The sequence below is a fragment of the Stegostoma tigrinum genome, chromosome 14, assembly GCF_030684315.1.
Source record: "Stegostoma tigrinum isolate sSteTig4 chromosome 14, sSteTig4.hap1, whole genome shotgun sequence".
Lineage (NCBI taxonomy): Eukaryota > Metazoa > Chordata > Chondrichthyes > Orectolobiformes > Stegostomatidae > Stegostoma > Stegostoma tigrinum.
In genome coordinates, this window is record NC_081367.1 from 12,822,571 (window position 1) to 12,843,940 (window position 21,370).

Genomic DNA, 21,370 nt, shown 5'->3' on the forward strand with positions numbered 1-21,370 from the left:
ACTAATTTGATTGTACCCACTGGATAAATGTTGGTTGTCAACCTGAGTTGCTTTTGTATATTTCCAGAGATACTGTCTATATATGGATTTTGTAAGTACTGTATTATAGTTGCAGCTCTAAATGATAATGCCTGCCAGCTTGTATTTCCTGTTATAATCCCAGCAATGTCAGTTCCAGCCTCTAGTACAACTTTGAGTGCAAGAGGGCAGATTGATCTGGTACAGCTTCCAGCGTGCACTTGTGAAAAAGTAATCAACTGAGTTTTCTTCAGTGATATGAAATGGCCTGCTATGGTTGCCAGTTCAGTCAGTGGAACGTCAAATTAATTGCAATACGACTTTATATCATATTTACACATAGAATTGAAAACAGGCACTCAATATGCGCTTCCAAAACAAAGCCACTGTAACAGGAACATTGTGGACTCGGATAATACCAGATCAGGTTGAGTTTAGTATGAGTGATAATGGGAACTGCAGATGCTGGAGAATCAAAGATAACATGGGGATGAATGGTCTCTCTGATGAAGGGTCCAGGCCCGAAACGTCAGCTTTTGTGCTCCAGAGATGCTGCCTGGCCTGCTGTGTTCATCCAGCTCCACACTTTGTTATCTTGAGTTTAGTATGAATCTGGTCCACACTATTACATTCTCTAGGAAAATGTGAATAGGGTAACGTTACATTATTCCCTCAAAAAGTGAATGCTGAGGGGCAATATACTGTGTTTTTCCTTTTGTAGTGCATGGGTAATTTGATGTATAGATCAGCCCTCTTAAGAAATACATTTTAGAATTACAAGTTAAAAATGTCCACATTACTTTGAGGTTCTGACAACAAGGTGATGTCCTTTAACATTTTCCTGAGTGACTGCATTTTCAACTTTAAATAGTAAACATTTCTAGGTAATTACACAATCTCATACTTTAGAGAAATGTTGCCGAATGGTTGATAATAAAGAGGTCAGTAAGGGGTTTGATAAGGTACACAAAGATGGAATTCTTCCACAGGTGGAAAACCTGAGTCAGGGCTGATAAACAGAAATAAATTCAATAATGAAATCTGGAAAGATGGCTTTACCTAGAGGAAGTGGCTAGAATGTGAAGCTCGCCAAACATGGAGTAGTTGAGTTAAATTACATAGGTACAATAAAAGCTAAGCTACACAATGAACAGTAGGAAGTAACCAATAACTGTAGAAAAGTTATACCAGACTCAAAACGTTAGCCGTATTTCTCTCTCCACAGATGCCGCGTGCTGAGTTTCTCCAGCATTCTCTGTGTTGGTTTCAGATTTCCAGCATATGCAGTATTTTGTTTTCAGAGGAAAATAGGATGTGTTGATAAGGTCAGATCAAGCAGGAAGGAGGAGGCTTTTGTGGATGATATCAGCTGAAAAGCTTGATTCTACGCAGTAACTGTTCGGCAAAAATTAAATTGAATTCAGTCTTCCCATGTAGTTGATCTGAGACAACACTCACTAACTTCCCCAGATTAAAGAAATATTAGACTTTTTTCCCCCACTTAGGAGATTGCCAAATACTTAATCCTGGCTCCATTTAAGATAAAATCTGGTAGAATGCAGTCAAACTACTGTCAACTCCAAACTAAAATAATTCAAGATATAAGAAAGAGTCAGCCCACATGAGAATTGAGGCCCAGAAACCAACGTTGTGCACATCCTCATCTGTGTAAATTCTAACCTGTGGCTCTCTTTCTTGCCTCAGCTGTCACCCGGCCTTACTATGACTTTCTGACATTGCGGCAAAAACATCCAATGATGCCTTCAACCATCCCCCAACAGCAGGTCTACATGCTGGCTGAGCCTAAACGCAAACCATCCAATTTTTGGCAGAATATCGGAAGACTGACACCATTCAAGAAGTGAAGGGACAGCTCAGTTAACGTGACTTAATGCCTTTCCAAGGGAGCACTTTAATGTCCAGTTGCAATCAGAATGAACTCCTGCTTTGTGCATGTGTGCACGCTCCAATGCAAACTGTGTGTATTATCACATGACAACAATTTCCTCATTGGAAGGAGATGGGATATCCTGCATTCAGTAACTTTTCTGCTGAGAGCACATCACCCTGATATGACCAGCAAGAGTTAACAGAAGAGCTGCCTACATATACTCTCACATTGATAACTACAGTCAAGCTCAATGTTCACGCTCAATCCAGAAGAAACCAAGCTTGTCCCATTCTGTTGAATAGAAGGTATTGAGATTTTTTTTAAAAAGAGAAATGGTACATCTTATACCTACACAGCAAGAGTAGTTTTTTTAAAAAAAACTAAACCGATTGCTGTATCTGTAAGGCTGTGCAAGCATTAGGAAACAGGAAAAAAACTCTACTGTAAACAAGTTTTCAGAGGCATCTGTCTTGCAGCAGTTTGACCTTCTGTACTTTCAGTGGAATGAAACATTGTGTGCCTATAAGCAAATGATTATTATTGAAAATTGTTGGTGAACTGATATCACACTGTTCAAAATCTCTTGCCAATCTTTCGGAAGAAAATGCCAAACTAACTGCACAAAGCTCAAAGGTTTAAAAGGTTCTGAACTGGCAAACAGCACTAAATGTTGCTGGGCGTCTACAATTGAACCATGGGTCTACAATCGTTCCTTTCAATTCTGAAACCGGGGATTTAACCCTGGGCAGAAGGACAGGCTGAAGATCTCTTCTCCCTCACATCTGAACAAAACCTGGTTGCACAGTGAAGTGGACACTGCACTCAGTTGGCACTGAAATAATCAGAGCATGTGGTCCCCTCCTCAAGTATTTACAGTATTACCTTGATCGCTAGATAAATGATCAGGTTGAATTTAACCAGTGTAAAGGAGGAGAGAGTAACATGCCAAGTTGTTATGTGCTAATGTTTATAAATGAATTGTGTAAATATTAACAAAATGATTTATTTATGTATATTGAATTTATTGTACTTGTTCTTGCTGTTTGGCTTCTCCAAATTTTCTCCAGTACAAATGCCTTATTAAGGAATGCACTTACCTGATTGCTTGATTTTTTTTAAAAGTCCCTGGTGTGGAAACAGTTTTACTTCAGAAATAATTAACTTCATTTTCCAAGAATAATGTTAAGGGTGTTTGAGAATCATAATAGTGTTAGTCATTTGACTGGTGGTAGATTGGCTGATGTTATTCCACAGTTTGCTGTCCTGCATTAAGTTAGATTTCAAACAATGATTTCCTGCAGAGAAACCTTTCTGGATGAATTATCAGATCAAATTCACTAAATATGAATGGCAAATGAACACAATGAAATGCAATTAGGTCTCGGAGGGCGGTGGAATCTGTAGTTAACCACAAGACTGTACTGTAATGTTGCCATGTTTTTCAGTGAACAGTACCTATTTGTGTCATAAAACCTGACTTATTAAGGCCAGGAAGAGCACAAACTATGAGAAATATTTTGTATTATCTTTTCCAATGTCAATATTGTTCAACCGCAAAAAGGTGAAAAAAAACCCCCACAACAGCCTATAATCTGTAGCACACTTGCATTTGTGCAGACAAAGTATTGATAGCCATACAGGACCTCATCAAAAGAGAAGGAAAGTTAAGGAAAATAAATCTTCACCTCCACATTATAAATGGAAATTAAAATATTCACATCGTGATTAAACTTGTATGCCCAACTGAAGTAGCATCAACCTTATTGCTGAAATGGCTCACAGATATCCCCATCATCCTGAGTTAGCCCCATTACCAACAATCTGATCTGCAGTTTTGAATTTGTGAAACCCAGAGCTGAGAGGTCAACTTGCCCACTGCTGGCGCGCAACACGTAAAACTTGCTTGCTTTTCATTTGCAATTAAACAACTCTGTGGCCAGTAAGGGCCCTGCTGATGACAAAATGACATTGCTTAGTTCAGCAATGAGAGAGACTCACTGGAGAATAGGCTGTCCAATAACTTGTAATATTAGCAATGCTACAAATAAAATGCTAGTGTTGTTTTTCTATGGTTCTCCAAAAACGTACTTTAATGATAAATTCCCCTCCTCAAAATTGCAACAGTAGTCCCAGATACGTCTGATCACAGCCCAAACAGTTCCGGAGTCTTGGGCATAAGTTCCATCAAAAGGCAGTGTCAACACAATGCAATTAGTGAAACATTTCAGTCAACAGTAGGAGGAGGAAAAGTTTGTTGGGCAGTTATTCTATTCAAACTTCTCAGTCTTGTCTTTTGTGTGTAGGCATAATAATATTTCCGATTTTTTTTTGTTTTAGATCATATTAAAAAGGTTAATCCTCAGTGTCTCTGCTTTCCCCCTAAATCTACTCCACAAGCTAAGGACCCCAAAAGAAATCACTCTTTAGGGTGATTGCTAAGAGGGTGTCTGGAGCTACTCAACTCTGACTGCAGCAGCCAGCCATGATTGTTTTATACATCCATTTAAATCCAACCATTTTGGAATGAGCTACAGGAGCATCCAATGTTCTTCTTTGTGCCAATCAAGCCAATGGTGTCCATCTTTGACACAGGAGATCTGATAGAGAATGCATTAATGATACGGCATTTTGTAAGGTAAATAAAGGAAAAATAAATTTCCATTGGTTGGGAGCATCGATGTTGTAAACTTACTATTGCTAAAAAGATTGAAGAAAGAGTTTATGAAAAATGTTTTTACACAGCTGTAGTGTTAGGACGTGAGATGCCATACTGGAAACAACAATGAAAGCAGAAATAAGCGCAATTTTAAAAAGGGTGTGGACAAAGGTTTGAAAAGGAGTCAACGAAAGGGATTTGGGGCAAGTGCAAGAGAAGGGGACTGTGAAGAGCTTTATCAAAGAGCCATAATAGAGACTGTGAGCTTGATGGCCACCAACTGTGCTCTAAAATTCAATGATTCTGTGAGGGATTATACACACTAACAATGTCATTTAACTAACTGAAGAAGTCAAAATACAAATATTTGCCTCCACGTTGAGCAGAGACATTTATTTACAAAGTCCACGTTCATAAAGGAACTGCACCCTCTGGACTTCACTTCCTGCTTAACTTATTCAAATTAAATAGGCTATTATGGTTCAGCAGCTTTCTGTTTGGTTCACTCAGTTTGATTTCTATTCAACTTTTTTTTTTGTATCTCATGTTGTCAGTAGATCACTCCTCTCCTGCCCATGTCTGTGTTTCTGCTTCTTGATCATATAGACTAGTCTGTGGCCAAATTACCAAATCAAATTTCAGTGGGTAAATTTTCTACTTGATGCATTGTCATTGGTCAAGATTGGCTGGCTGTTATAGAAATTGTCTTATTTTAATTCTGTGATTTACACAAAAAAAGATCAGGCAGCTAATACCAATGATAGTTTTACACACAGCTGGCAGATTGAAAGGATTTTTATAAACAGTAAAGGAAGTCCAAATTCTGGAAATCACAGATTTTTCAGATGTGCAAAGTAAATAAGTAAACATAGCTATTTGTAATAAATGTCCCTGGCAGGAAAGCAGTTGATTTCATCATTTTTATACTGATGTGCAGAAGGCTGTGTATATACAATCTGAATCCTTTACCCCCTCCCTGACACCATCTAGATAAACATCCTGTTCCACAGACATTTTTAGTTCGGAACAAAACGTAGCAAGCCATTCGTCTTCAAGCTTGATGGTAGTCGAGAATCCTTGATGCTGCTTGAATAAACTGACTGTCCAAATAACATCACCACTGAACACGATCAGACCTCACCTGAGAACCTGTCCATGCTACATTTCATATAAATAACCACATATTTGGCCAAGATCAAAGTTCTCATTCGGTATTTCACAGGATTGTTTTGCACATCTCCCTTGGGTGAGTGGCTCCTGGATTTTAATGATGGCTAACTGCTAATTCTTACCACTGTCCTAAAGTTCCTTCCTTCCCCTAAGCACTGTTTTTCATTCCCTATGCTTGCCACAGTTAAACAGATAACTGCTGTTATTCACGAGATAGTAGGAACTGCCAATGCTGGAGAATTTGAGATAATAAGTTGCAGGGCTGGATGAACACAGCAGACCCCTTGAAGAGCCCAGACCCGAAACATCAACTTTCCTGCTCTTCTGATGCTGCCTGGCCTGCTGTGTTCATCCAGCCCTGCAACTTGTTAGCTGCTGTTATTCATGCTTATTGTCATGAATTGCACATGAAGAACCTTTGCTTCCTCCTAGTGAAGGAGTATCACTCATTGAAAGCCTTCTAAAAAAAATTACCATTCTAAATTTTAGGAAAAGCCCTTTATCTCTGTGCTTCATTGAAGGATACAGCAGCACAGTGGGTTGGGAATAAGTTAAAGCAGTTTCTTTATAATGTGAGTTACTTAAAGCCTTTGGCTGTTGATGTCATGTTTAGCCATTACATACTAAACTTTGTCCCATTGGGAAGAATAGGAATGCTGTAATTGGTAGCAAAACAAAATGCATTTAGACTTTTTTTGAAGCATGACATTTATTTGCCTCATGACTATGTTTTTGAATAGAAAATGTTTCTATAGATTACATTGGAAAATTCATTATGTCATTTCAAATACATCATTTTAAACCAATATTACCAAAGTTTTGCATTCAAGAACAATGATTCTTGGAAAAGAAAATTGATGTAATATTGTTTGGAAACAATGTCATTCCTGTATAGGCTCATGACAGGTAGTGCACAATATAAATATACTATTAGTGTATTTTTTAAATGCTGCAACTGTAGGGTAAAAACCATTTTTAGTGAGATTAAGTCCACGAAAAGCCAACACACTAATCTTGATTAGGAAACCTCACCTCAACATTTTTGAAGGCAACATCCTTTGTGCTTTGAAGTCCAAATTTACAGGACGGTCCACATGACGGGTAATATTAAACATCCAGCATTGTAACAATACTGACCAGGAAACTGGACCTCAACATGTAGAAAAATTTCATCTCAATTGATCAAAATTCCTCCCACATAAAGAAGCAATTCTTTTAAAAATGTACTTTCAATGACTGACTAAATTTTCACTGCTATGGGTTTTGGTTTGACTGTGTAGAGCACCAAAACTCTTATTGCTATGTGAATTTCGCATTTCTGTTCGTGTGCCAAGTTACAAGCATTTTTTTAAGTCTGCTATCATCTACAACAATACATAAATTTATTTTCCACCATTCTGTGGAAATCATTGTGGGCCAAATCTTAGCTTTGTTGAAGACGTATAAAATAGATGATAGCAAGTCAACATCCTAATTTACATCTCTGCTGATACTTTATTGAATCAATCAAGAGGAAAGTGAAATAAGCAGACTACTGGCCATTCTACACTTTTGCGCAAAGTCAGAAGTTACCCCGTTCTGTTTGTCCGGCAACACTTTGAGCGTTTAGTCCTCCTGTGTTACCCAAACGTAACTCAGGTTTTCAGATTGTAAGGCAGCAATATATTTTGGAACTTACTGGCAACAGTGGAATCTCAGAGCTGACGACTGTAAACAAGACTGTGGAATTCCTTAAACAATGCTTTTAATGCTTTGTGTAATTATTCTGGCAAATGGGTCCTGAGCTCCTCAGCATTCCCACTCCTTTACTGGTGTTGTCTCAAGTATTGTTGGTCAAAGACTTTCATTAAGGTGAAATGTATCTTACTGCCTTGTTATCCTTTTGTGGTGAAAGAGCCCCCATCCATTTTTTAGCAGTGATATCTTATCTAGTTTGGTTTCCTGAATTTAAACACTAGATTACATCAGCGAACTTGCTTCAATACAAAATAAGGCTGTGCTTAAACCAATTTCCTGCCACTGTACAAAGGATTAAGCACTTTAAGTTGAACTGATGTACAGTGATCTAGTTCTGATCAATGAATTACAGTTAATTTGCCTTCAGTCTGTACACTTGCATATAACGTGAGCCCACTGTTGGCATGAGTCCGCTTTCTCCATACAGTCTGTGGCTCAGGTCTTACGAGAGACATGCCACATCATGGCAACAATCAAGTTGCACTGTGCTGTTTTATACATGGTATCTGTTCATACTTTTGGTGAAACAATGGAAAACTCAAAAGTGCCATTTTCCAAAAGGCTCTTTATAAGCAGTGGGAGCAGGTGATGACATTTGAAGTTAGAAGATGGCAGTACACATTGGGTAACCTCTTATTCTTTTGTCTGTGGCTGTGGAATAACTTGTCAGAGTTATAAAGTTTTAACAGTATTTTTTGAAATCTATGGTGTAGCTTTCAAATTACTAGGGTACTAATGTGTTCAGTACATACCGTGTCACCAAGATTGGTTGTAATGTTTTGTACATACAATGCTCAATGATCTGTCAACAAGTTTCATAGCTCTTATGTTTCAGGAGGAATTGATTTTAGGGATTTTTTTTCTTTCACTCGTGTGCTAGATACTTGTGATAAGCAAGTAGAATTTGCTGAAAAAAAATACATGACAGTGTTTGTATAAATTCTATCTTTGTACATGGATGTTTGTTTACATAAGCACTTCAAACAAGATATGGGGAATAAATGTTTTCATTGTGTCAAAGCACTACGTGGTGCCTGATTCAATACATTATATTGCATATGTCCAAATGTCTGTCTGTTCCAAAGTTGTCTCAAAACTGCCCTTGCAATTTTCATCAAAGTGATTACCTTCATCATAACTTCTGAAAACCATGGGTGATTCTTTGTTTGCAAATAGGAACTACTAGTGTAAAATCTGACTTGACAGTGTCAAATAACTAATCAGCTGGACAGTCAGGGATAGTTGGCAACTATTTACCATCAACTTGCAAGTTGCGTATGACCTTATCCAAAACATGTTACAGATATGTGCTTACATTCCAGGGAGCAATCATTATTCGTATGTACTTAGTAATCTCAGGCTCGGGGGATATTCACTGGCCTGGAACTTGTGGATGACTGGCATAGAACTTAAAACAGTACAACACGGGAATGGGCTGTTCAACCCATAGAGTTGTACCAAACATGACCCTTACTGCCAGCACTTAGCCCATAGCCCTCCATTCTTTGCACGTTCATCGCTATCTAAATGCCCTTTAAAGGCCCCTATCGTGTCCACCTCCACCATCACACCTGACTGGCTTCTGGATGATAAATCTTACCCTCTCAAGAGGTGACCCCAGTAAAAATAAAATCTATGCAAACAGTCTGAAAGGAGGTATAATAATACCACAGACTCTTCAAGTACAACTTGATGGGTCATGGTCTGCTGTGCCATGCACATCCTGGCCATTCAGTGAGAGGAAGCCCGCGCCTGGAGAAACACCAAGGCTGGACTAAGTGGAATTCAGCCCATTCAACTTAAAGTCAGAATCTCAGTCATAGAGTTCTTCAAAATATTCTCTCTCGTGAGTACTGACTTGGATGGGACCGTAAGACATAGGAGCAGAAGTAGATCATTCAGCCCAATGAGTGTGATCCGTCATTCAATGGGGTAATGGCTGACTTGATAATTCTCAACTCCACTTCCTTGCCTTTCTCTCCATAGCCCTCTATTCTCTTACTGATTAAAAATGTGGCTATCTTAGCCTTGAATATACTTAATGAGTCACCTCATACAGCCTCTGTAGTAAAGAATTCCACAGATACACTACTCTCAGAAGAGAGTCCTCCTCATCTCTGTCCCATGCGGGTGACCGCTTACTCAGATTTTTCTGGTCCTGGATCTTCCATAATGGAAAACAACCTCCCCACAACTACCTGTCAAATTCCTATAGAACCTTGTATGTTTTAATTAGGTTGCATGTCATTCTTCTAACCTCCAATGACTTCAGACCCAAATCATTCATCATCCTCCTAATAGCATCCATCCATACTGAGAATGTACAACCTAAACCTTCTGTGGACTGCCTCCAACACCAATATATTTTTCCTGAGACGAGGTGATCAAAACTGTTCACAGTACTTCGGCCGTGGTCTAGCCTTATGTAATTATAAGCATACTTTCCAATGTTAGTATACTATTCCCTTTGAAATAAAGGCTGGCAGTCCATTTGCCTTCTCTCTTAAATGCGAGCTTTTCATGCTGTCATCCATACAACTTGCACTAGGTTGGACCGTTTCATGTTTGGGTGTTGGATTGTCACAACAGTGTTGCTAAAAATGCATATTTTGATATCCATGGCTTGTCAGATCTCCTGTGCTCTTTTATCCACCATTTATTCTTTATTTCATGCATTGACTTTATCAAAGGCCTTTTGAAACTCCAAATACATTATGTACATCATGTAAACCTTTTATATCCTTTCTGATCTTAAGCTAAATTATCTATAATTCCGTGGGGTAAATCTGGTTCAAATATAACAATAATAGGAATTGTCTCTGGTCATCTCACACTGTAACCACTTTCAATACCATTTAGTTCTTCTGTTAGGTAACAACTGAAATCTTTCCGAGCCAGCTGTTTTATTCTTTTGAATAGTTTAAGAATTTTCCACTCCATTACATTTTATCTTTTTGCCTTATGTCTTACGCACCATTATACCCTCCTTGGTTTAAAATTTGGATTTGGTTATCTAGAAAAATATCAATGTCAACAAATACTGGTTTAAAGCAGCAAATGGTTTATTAGTTAAACTGTTTTACTGCTTTTACCTGCATTTAGTTAGTGGATTGAGTTCTGATGCTAGACAGACTTTGGCTCCTTTCATTATTTAATGGATCTGACAGGAAGATAATGGGGATGATTGGGCAGGAGCAAATTACTGCAGATGCTGGAATCTAATGTTTTAACTGACAATGTCATTGAGAAGGGAGAGGAGACGTTTGCATGAAAACCAGTCAGCTTGGCGAACCAACCAATAACCCCAACTGCAACCTGAGCTACAGATCTTCATCTGTTATTAGAAACACATCAGAACTGACTATAACAAGTAGCAAGAACTGCAGATGCTAGAGTCAGAGACAACACAGTGTAGAGCTTGAGGCACATGGCGGGTCAGGCAGCATCAGAGGAGCAGGAAAATTGATGTTTTGGGTCAGGACCCTCCTTCAGGAATGGGGAGGGGTAAGGGAGCTCAGAAATAAATAAAGAGAGGAGGGATGGGGCTGGAGAGGTAGGTGGGATGGTGGTGGGGATTGGTCAGGCAGATAGGTGAGAGAGAAAATGGACAGGTTGTGCCAGATCAAGGTGATGGGGATGAGTGGTAGGCTTGGACATGGGATGACGCCAGGGGTTGGGGAGATTCTGAATCTGATAAGATCCACATTTAGGTCATTCGGCTGTAGGCTCTCGAGATGGAATATGAGATGTGCCTCCTCCAGTTTGCTGGTGGTGTCATTGTGACACTGGAGGAGGCCCAGGATGGACATGTCAGGGAGTGAGGGGGGGGGGGGGGGTGGTGAAATGGCTGGCGACCGGAAGGCGTTGTCGTTTGTCACAAACAGAGCACAGGTGCTCCTCTCTCCGTTTATGCTTGCTATCACCGACATAGGGGAAGCCACATCGGGAGCAACGGATGCAGTTGGACAAGTTGGAGGATGTACAAGTGAACCCCTGTCTGATGTGGAAGCCTTGTTTTGAGCCTTGAATGGAGGTGAGCCGGGGTGGGGGCGGAGTGCGTGGTGTAGGAGTAGATTTAGCACTTCCTGCAGTTGCAGGGAAAGGTGCCGGAGGTGGTGGCGTCACTGGGGAGTGTGGAGCCTACGAGGAGGTCGTGGAGAGAGCAGTCCCTGAAAAAGGCAGATGGTGTGAGGAGGGAAATACATCTTTGCTTGTGGGATCGGATTGTAGGTGGCGGAATTGGTAGACAATATGGACGTGGAGATTAATAGGGTGAAGTGTGTGTGAGACAAGGGGTTTTCTGTCTTTATTTTTTTTGGGGGGGGGGTGCGGATGTGAAGGCTGAAGTGTAGGAAGTGCAAGAGATGTAGTTGAGGGTTTTTTGGGTCACTGAAGGGGGTGTGGAAGTTATGGTCCTTGAAATAGGAGGATATCTGGGATATGCAGGAGTGGAATGCTCCATCTTGGGAGTAGACAATAGACATCGAGTTGATAGTATCGAGGGCTATTGCAGGCTTCAGCGAGACATTGACAGAATGGAGAGCTGGGCTGAGAAATGGCAGATGGAGTTCAACCTGGATAAATGCGAAGTGATGCATTTTGAAAGGTCAAACTAAAATGCTGAATATAGGATTAAAGGCAGGATTCTCGGCAGTGTGGAGGAACAGCAGGATCTTTGTGTTCAAGTGCATAGCTGCCTCAAAGTTGCCACCCAAGTCAATAAGGCTGTAAAGAAAGCATATGGTGTTTTGGCTTTCATTAGCAGGGGGAGCGAGTTTAAGAGCTGCGAGGTTATGCTGCAGCTCTACAAAACCCTGGTGAGACCACACTTGGAATATTGTGTCCAGTTCTGGTCGCCCTATTATAGGAAAGATGTGGAGGCTTTAGAGAGGGTGCAAAGGAGGTTTACCAGGATGCTGCCTGGACTGGAGGGCTTGTCTTACGAGGAGAGGTTGACTGAGCTCTGACTTTTCTCTCTGGAGAGAAGGCGGAAGAGAGGAGACCTGATTGAGGTGTACAAGGTAATGAGAGGCATGGATAGAGTCGATAGCCAGATACTTTTCCCCAGGTGCGGTCTCACTAGGACCCTGTACAGCTGCAGAAGGACCTCTTTGCTCCTATACTCAATTCCTGTTGTTATGAAGGCCAACATGCCTTTAGCTTTCTTCACTGCCTGCTGTACCTGCAAGCTTGCTTTCACTGACTGATGTACAAGAACACCTAGATCTCGTTGTACTTCCCCTTTACCAAATTGGACTCCATTTAGATAGTAATCTGCCTTCCTGTTCTTGCCACCAAAGTGGATAACCTCACATTTATCCACATTAAACTGCATCTGCCATGCATCCGTCCACTCACCTAGCCTGTCCCAGTCACCCTGTATTCTCATAACATCTTCCTCACATTTCACCCTGCCACCCAGCTTTGTGTCATCAGCAAATATACTAATATTATTTTTAATGCCTTCATCTATATCATTAATGTATATTGTAAATAACTGCGGTCCCAGCACCGAACCTTGTGGAACCCCACTGGTCACTGCCTGCCATTCCGAAAGGGACCCGTTCATCACTACTCCTTGCTTCCTGTCAGCCAGCCAATTTTCAATCCAAAACATGGCGAAGGTGGAGGAATTGGGAGTAGGGGATCGCATTCTTGCAGGAAAGTGGGTGAGAGGAGGTGCAGTTGAAGTAGCTGTGGGAATAGGTGGGCTTGAAATAAATGTCAGTTTCGAGGCAGTCACCAGAGATGGAGCCTGAAAGGTCTAGGAAGGAGAAGGAGGTACCGGAGATGGTCCAGGTGGACTTGAGGTTGGAGTAAAGTCGGTGAACTGTTCAAGCTCCTCGTGGGAGCACGAGGTGGCGCCGATACAGTCATCGATGTAACGGAGGAAAATGTGGGGGATAATGCCAGCACAGCAGTGGAAGAGGAACTGCCCCGCATATCCTAAGAGGCAAGCAAAGCTTGGGCCCACGAGGGTGCCCATCGCCACCCCTTAGTCTGTAGGAAGTGGGAGGAGTTAAAGGAGAAGCTCAGTATAAGGATGAGTTCAGTTAGGCGGATAAGAGCACTGGTGGAGGGGGACTGGTTGGGCTTGTGGGAGAGGAAGAGGCAGTGGGCTTTTAGGCCATCTGTGTGGGGGATACAGGTATAGGATGTCAATAGTGAGGGTGAGGCACTGGGGGCCAGGGTGCCGGAAGTCTTGGAGGAGGTGGAGGGTGTGGATGGTGTCCCGGACATAGGTGGGGAGTTCCTGAACTGGAGGAAGAAAACTGGAGTCAAGGTAAGCAGTGATAAATTCCGTGGGGCAGGACCAGGCAGAGACAGTGGATCGGCCGGGGCAGTCAGGTTTGTGGATTTTGGGAAGGAGGTAGAAACGGGTGGTATGGGGTTGGAAGCTGTGGTTGGGAGGTCACCTGAGGTGATGAGGTTATGAATGGTTTGGTGGTCAGGGGTGGGGTCACGATCGAGGCGCCGGTGGGAGGAAGTGTCAGAGTTGACCAAGCAAAGACTCAGAGACCGTTTTGTCGAGCGTCTGCACTCTATACGTGATAAACGACAACACCTTCCAGTTGCCAATCGTTTTAACTCACCCTCCCACTCCCTGGGGGACATGTACATTTTGGGCCTCCTCCAGTACCACACCACAGGCAAAGTGGAGGAGCAGCACCTCATATTTCGCACAGTAAAAATGGAATTCACCAGTTTCAAAATCTCTCCACCCGCCTCCCACTCATCCCTGCCTCCTTGACCTGAAGCCATCTGTCCATCTTCTCTCCTGCCTATCCGCTCCATCCATCCCATTGACCATTCCCTCCCTGCATTCACCTATCACTATCCCACCTGCCCTCCTCAGCCCTACCCCTCGTCTCTCTATTTATTTCCGAACTCCCTTCTCCTCCCCATTTCTGAAGGAGAATTGACTACAAGACTCCTACGACCTATTGGAATAAGGATAGCACACAAACCAACAGCCAGACTTCAGTTCGTCTCAGAAGAAAAGCCTTATACCCATAATGAGCAAGACAAATGTAATACATAAAATACCATGCAGCAACTGCGAGAAACGCTACATCGGACAACAGGTAGGAAACTCACCACCAGGATACTGAACACCAACTCGCAGCAAAATGACCAACTCTCCCTCGTTTCAATACACTCTAACATAGAAGTACATCAATTTGACTGGGACAAAATGTTACAGTACTAGGACCAACAAGACAGAGGTAAGCACAAGAATTCCTGGTGGCCTGGTTTTTAACCACCGATGCGATTAACAAACATTGAAATAGATCCCACCTACATACCACTACGGTACAAAACTGGAAACAAGACTGCACACCCATGACATACCGGACCACGTAAATTCAGAGTGGGACAGAACAACAGTGCTGACAATGCCAATTAATAGGGAGATGAAACGTTTGCATGAACCTAGCTTGACCAACTAACCAACAATTCCATGCTGGAATGTGAACCCAAAAGACAAAAACGCTGAAGATCACAGTGGGTCAGACAGCATCCATGGAGAGACCAAGAGAACTGTGGATGCTGTAAATCAGGAACAAAATCAAAGTCGCTGGAAAAGCTCAGCAGGTCTGGCAGCATCTGCAGAAGAGAAAACAGAGTTAACATTTCAGGTCCGGTCACCCTTCCTCAAAACAGTTCTGAGGAAGGGTCACCGGACCTGAAACATTAAGTCTGTTTTCTCTTCCGCAGATGCTGCCAGACCTGCTGAGCTTTTCCAGCAACACTCTTTTTGTCCATGGAGAGACAGCAAGTTAATGTTTCAACCCTAGATGACTCTTCAGGGCTAAAGTGAAGTGCAGAGACTTGAAAGACTTGCAGACTTGAAAGTACAGACAGTCCCACTGGGTGGGGCAAGGGAGAGAGATAGACAGAGAATGTAACAAGCAAAGCTAGAAGAAAGCGAAGGAATTGTTTTACAATTTGAAGGTGTTGAACTCAATATTGAGCCCAGAAGGTTGTAAACTGCTTTGTTTGAAGACGAGATGTTGTTCCTCTAATTTGCGCTGTGATTCGCTGGAGCACTGCAGCTTGCTGAGGACAGACAAGTGAGCATGTGAGCAGGACGCTGTGTTAAAATATCTGGCTGCAGGAAGGTCAGGATTTTGCTTGCACACAGACCAGAGATGTTCTGCAAAGTGGTCACCCAGTCTACGTTTGATTTCTCTGATGTATTGTAGGTCACATTGGGTGCAGTGAATACAACACACAAAATTGGAGGAGGTACAGCTGAAATGCTGGAAAAACTTTAGGCTCTGGGGATGGTGAGATTAGGAGTTGGAGCCGTAGGTGGTGCACATTCTGTGGTAATATGGGAAGGTGCCTCGGAAGGGGGAGTGGTGTTGGTGGTCAAGGAATCGACTAGTGTATCCCAGAGGGAACATTCCTTGTAAAATGCAGTCAGGGGAGCAAGAGGAAGGGGTGTTTGCGGGTGGTATTCTGCTGGAGCTGTCTGAAATGACGGAAAGTGATCCTTTGAAATGAGGGGGTTGGTGGGGTGAAATGTGACAACAAGGGGACCCGATCACACTGCTGAGAGTGATGGGAAGGGGCAAAGGCAGAAGCACGGGTGACAGGTTGAATGTGGTTGATGGCTGTGTCAATCACAGCAGGCAGTAAACTATGGTTATGGAAGGAGGAAGGCACATCAGCAGCGTCGTTTTGGAAAGTGGCATCACCCGAACAGATACAATGTAGACAAAGGAAGTGGAAGAATGTAATGGAATCCTTGCAGGACATGGGGTGGGAAGAGATGTAGTAAAAAAAGGTAGCTATGGGAGTCAGTGGCTTTGTAGGATGGCAGTGGACAGTTTATTCCCTAGAATGGAGACGGAGAGGTCGAGGGAAAAAGGAAAGTGGAAAGGGAAGGGTCAGAAATGGATGATGTGAAAGTTATAGAGGGTAGAAATTGGAGGCAAAATGAACAAATTCTTTAAGGATTTGGCACATTAATCAATGATTTGCTGTATTCAGTTTAAGTCACAGCACAAGACAAAAACCACATTTGTGCAGCAATTCACGAGCTGAAGCTCGTTGTCAGTTCCAGGGCAAATCGGGATAAATTGGCATACAAATAACCCAAATTAAACAGCTAAGTACATACACAATCCAGAAAAAAATGCCCACAACAATAGGAAATTCTGTAATATCACAAACAAACAATGAATTTCATTCAGCTTTTACGTTAATGAGTCACAGGGATGCCCCTCACTGCTGTAAACCTGGAGTATTCCATGGACTTTCAGGCCATGAAATGTTTCTGATCATTATATTGTGCAGCAGAATTAGAACAAATGGCCCCAAGGCTAGAAGGCAGTGAAAGAACCCAATTGTTTCCCCAATAGATCATTCTAGGACTTGGACTGCTACGTCACAAATCTAGTGAATGGTACGCAGGATATATCACCTACTGAAGATATAACACCGGGAAATAGTGCCTGTGTGAAGCACTGAGCCTATAGCAAATTTCTGTTTTCCCTGTGCAATATTTAGTTTCCTGTTTCTAACAACAAATAAGCACAATTCAACCAAAAATGAAAGTGATTTTAAACCAGTTCATTGCTGCATGAAGGTGGGTGGACCACATTACACACAGGAATGCATTTCATAAAAACTGAAATATTATTCACAAATAATTGGAGCCTGCCTCAGAGTGATCATTATATCTAATAGATCCATTTCTGGAATATCTCAAAACACATATGAAGAGACCACACTTTATCTGAAACGGAATCATGACCAGCACTACATTAACTGTAAGAAAAAGAAACATCTTTAGGACCCCACCAAAATCTAAAATTAAGAATTTGGCAATTCTCTTTAGGATCATGAGGTGGCCAATATTTGCCGAACTGTAAATGTATCTTTTTTAAGTATTCTTAATTGTATATTCAACAAACTACAAAATTTTCAGAAGCGATTAATACAAATGTCAATGATTTAACATATCCACTTTATCAAAGATGGAAATGAACATCCAGGAACAACGTAATCTTTTGAAATAATTTTTAAACTTGGGGGTAGGCTTTGGTACTATTTAAGTAATGTAGATTGTTAAATGCTGCAGTTGGCAGACACTCTTCAGATAACGGCCTGAGACTTTAGCATAGAGATAGGAGAAACTTCTTCACTTAGAGGGTTATGAGCTATACTCCTGTTCTTCTATTTCTTAATCTACTGTAATTTCTAATAGAAGAAATTGCAATTTTCTTGCCAATGCTGCAGCATCTCTGAAAGGTAGAGCAGCAGAATTTTATGCAAACGATTCAACAAAAATGCAATGTGAGCTCGGGTGGAGGAGTTAGGGATGAATTTTCTGAGCCCATGCTCTCAGTGCAGAAACCTGGTCACATGCAGCATACACCAGAATTCCTAACATCTCCTTTGGTATGAGCTTCACAGGATTGAATTTCCAATAAAATCCTATATATTATGTGGCTAAATAAACCCAAATGCGAGCCTAAGAAATTACATCCACCCTTATTGTACCTGCTTGACAATAAAATTTAAAATATATCAAGAGAGAGATTTGAAAAGTTAAATATATCTAGATTGCAAAAATAAATGCATCGCATTTTCATATAACCATTAAATGGCTACAGTACAGAAAACAAAAATCCTTATTTTTCTTTGTCAATACTGGCTCTGCCTGCTTTTTCCCTATAGCCAAGCATTTTGTTTTTCTCAAGATATTTACTCAATTCTGTTTTGAAAATCATAGCTGAAGCCAGCTTATGTTCTGCCACAGATTCCATCAATTCAATGCATATTTTAAATTTTCTTTTATGTCACAATTAGCTTCTTTGACAAGGATCTTAAAACAATTTCTCCTGGTTTTCATTTCTCCCAAAATTATTGCATTCCATCTACACTCTCCGAATTGATTTTGAATACCTGTACCAACCTTTCAACCTCTCTTCTTTAAAGAGAACAATCCCAGCTTCACGAATCTTATCCAGTAACTGTAGTCTCGGAATTCCAAAACCATTTTTGTCATCTTTCTCTGCAACCTGCCAGATGCATTCCCATCCTTCCTAAAGTGTGGTACCAAGAATTGGATGCAACATTCCAGTTGAGGCAGAACCAGAGTTTTACGAAGGTTCGCTACAATTACTTTCATTTTGTGTTCCATGCCACTTAATGCTGAGATCTGTATGCCTTATTAATCAATTCTTCATTCTACTTTGCCACATTCAGCAGTTTGTGTACACACATCTCCAGATCCCTTAGCCCCTGCACATACTTTAGAATTACATCATCTACTTTATATTCCTTTGCCTCATTCCTACTTAAATGTATCATTTCATACTTCTCGGTACCTTGCCAGATGTCTTCCCATTCTCCCATCTTGCCTATGTCCTTTTGAAGTATTTCACTATCCCCTTCATAATGCTTCCAAGTCTAATGTCATCTGCAAATTTTGAAATATTGGTCTCCATATCCAGTCCAGGTTATTAATGTATATCAAGCAAAACACAAGTCTGTAGGCCATCTACAGCAGCTGAATTGTACCCCAACACAATCTGTAACCTCATGCCCTAATGAAGGGTCTCAACCTGAAACATTGACTTTCCTGCTCCTCTGATGCTGCCTGACCTGCTTGGTTTCTCCAGCTCCAAACCGTAGTGACTCAACAACGCCAATTGCAACCTCATGGCCTGGCATATCCTCCAGTCAGAGGATCAACACTGGCTTAATGAAGTGGGAAGGAGGGCTTGCCAGGAACAGCAGGAGGCAAAGCTCAAATGAGGTGTCACCTGGTGAAGCTAACAAACAGGACTACTTGCTTGACAAACAGCAAGTGATAGTGATCCTACAACAAACTGATCAGATCTAAAGCTCTGCTGTCTGCCATACAATAATGTATGGTGATGGACAATTAAATAACTCACTGGTGGAGGAGAATCAACAAACATCTCCATACGCAGCGATAGAGGAGCCCAACATGTCAATGCAAATATTAAGACTGAAGCTTTCATGACAATTTTCAGCCAGATGAGTGGATGATGGATCTTGGTCTCTTCTAGTGGTCACCAGTGTCAAAAATAGCAGACCTCATTCAATTTGATTCACTCCATATGACATCAAGATAGCATTGGAGATACTGGACATTGTGAAGGCTATGGACCCTGTCAATAATCTGGCAATAGATCTGAAGACTCATGTTCCATAACTTGCCACTCCCCTAGCCAAGCTCCTCCAATACGGTTGCAACTCTGGTATTCAACTGACAGTGTGGAAAATTGCCCAGGTGTGTCCTGCACACAAAAAGCAAGACAAAATCAACTCAGCCAATTACTGCCCCGTCAATCTATTTTCGAATCATCAGTAAAGTGACAGAAGGTAGAATCAACAGTGTTATGATGCAGCAGCTGCTCAGTGACACCCAGTTTGGACTCTACCGGGGCTACTCAGCTCCTGACTTTTTTTCTTACCCATTCCTTCTTTAATAATTCTCACTTCCCCCACCCCCATCTCCAACATTACAATTCAATCTCAGAAAAAATTTGGAATTCTCATTTATCATCAAAGCGAATCATTTAATTATAACAAGACCTTAGGGAAAGGCAGATCAGTGGGCCCTGAACAGACTAGAAGTTAATAATACACAGCCAGAAGTCTGATGACATCACATGGTAGTAATACTCAGTTTAGACAAAAATTTAACAAGTAAATTGCACAGAGTGTTCTTGCTTTTCCTGACATCACATAATTTTCAAAGTGCAATATTTTCAGACACGTTGTAGTTTACAGTCATTATGTAGATATCTGTGAAACTCTAAATTATTTATTTCACCAATTTAAGAGTTATTCACACCAAAGAAACAATATTAGAGGTAGAAGGTGGGGCATGAAAATATCCTAACCTAATCCTCAGGAGGCCGACAGGATTAGAAGGGAACTCCCTAAATACTATATACCAATTCACTCTGCCTAATGGAATAATTTTAACACATCTCACCAGTCAAAAACCGGATGGGATTGGATGCAATGTTGTTTTGGCATCTCTTCCAAATTTACCCTTCATCAGAGTCAAATAATATTAGGTGAGAAAATTGTATGAGAAAATTCACATTTCACAAATGGATAGGTTTTGTGTTTGTTTGCTTTGATTAAAATTGCCCCAAACAGACCCAAACAAAATTGTTCAGCATCACTCTCAGGGTTTGTGACATCACTGGAACCTCACCATATGACACCGAGCTGCTGTGTTCTACTCTTAGCAGTCCACTATTCGATATTTAGTACACATTGTGACATAACATGAAGACAGGTTAGAGTATGTTTTAATGTCTGAAAATGTCAAGCAAAAACTTTCTTGCTGTTTCCCAACTGGCAGATGATTCCCACTGAACCAAGGAATCCAGAAAAGGGGGACGTCAAGATAAGTAAACATTATAAAAACTTTTAAAAAACAACACTCCAATTGAGAAGGAAAACAACTATAACTGATGTTGCTAGTTGCAATTGACAAACCATTGTACTGCAAATTACAGAAGTGACCTCCGCATCAACATCTGTGTGATGCATTATGACATCTTTTGCACATCTTTAACCCAAGTCAAGGGCTGACTGATGTGGCCCTAATAACGGTTCAGATCTGTTTTATATCAATGTTGACTAAGTCTGATTTCCTAATCCCAACAATTTTACCATCTAAATGTACAGTTGGGGGCCTAATATGGAAAATAACATCCATTTTGACTACGACAGAGAATGAGCAGCCTTTTTAACTGTGTCAGGTTGATAATAAATGCATGGGTGAGTGTTGTTAATGGGTAAATCTTTACCTACATTTGGAAAATATTCATTTTGATCTGTTATCAGTAGAGCAAAATTTCAGGGGTGGTTACTTTTGTAAGGAGACTCCC

At 41.1% G+C, this 21,370-nt stretch overlaps 2 protein-coding genes across 13 annotated transcripts in view; both read left to right on the top strand.

Moving 5' to 3' along the window:
* LOC125457500 (rho guanine nucleotide exchange factor 4) overlaps positions 1-8,495 on the top strand; it is a 423,581-nt gene extending 415,086 nt beyond the window's left edge. For 11 of the 12 annotated variants that reach the window (XM_048541759.2, XM_048541758.2, XM_048541762.2 and 8 more), the window contains one exon: positions 1,723-1,834. Coding sequence is in view for 1 of the 12 variants with exons in the window: in XM_048541760.2 (XP_048397717.2) it covers positions 1,723-1,883 (161 nt within the window). In the remaining 11 variants the exon portion in view is untranslated. Of the gene's footprint in view, positions 1-1,722 lie in introns of all 12 variants that reach the window. The other variant, XM_048541760.2, reaches the window with a different exon arrangement.
* Positions 8,496-14,488: 5,993 nt separating this feature from the next.
* Positions 14,489-21,370, top strand: part of LOC125457712 (rho guanine nucleotide exchange factor 4-like) — a 43,172-nt gene continuing 36,290 nt past the window's right edge. The window contains exon 1 of the mRNA XM_048542284.2: positions 14,489-14,557. Within this exon, the coding sequence (XP_048398241.1) occupies positions 14,489-14,557 (69 nt within the window). The remainder of the gene's footprint in view (positions 14,558-21,370) is intronic.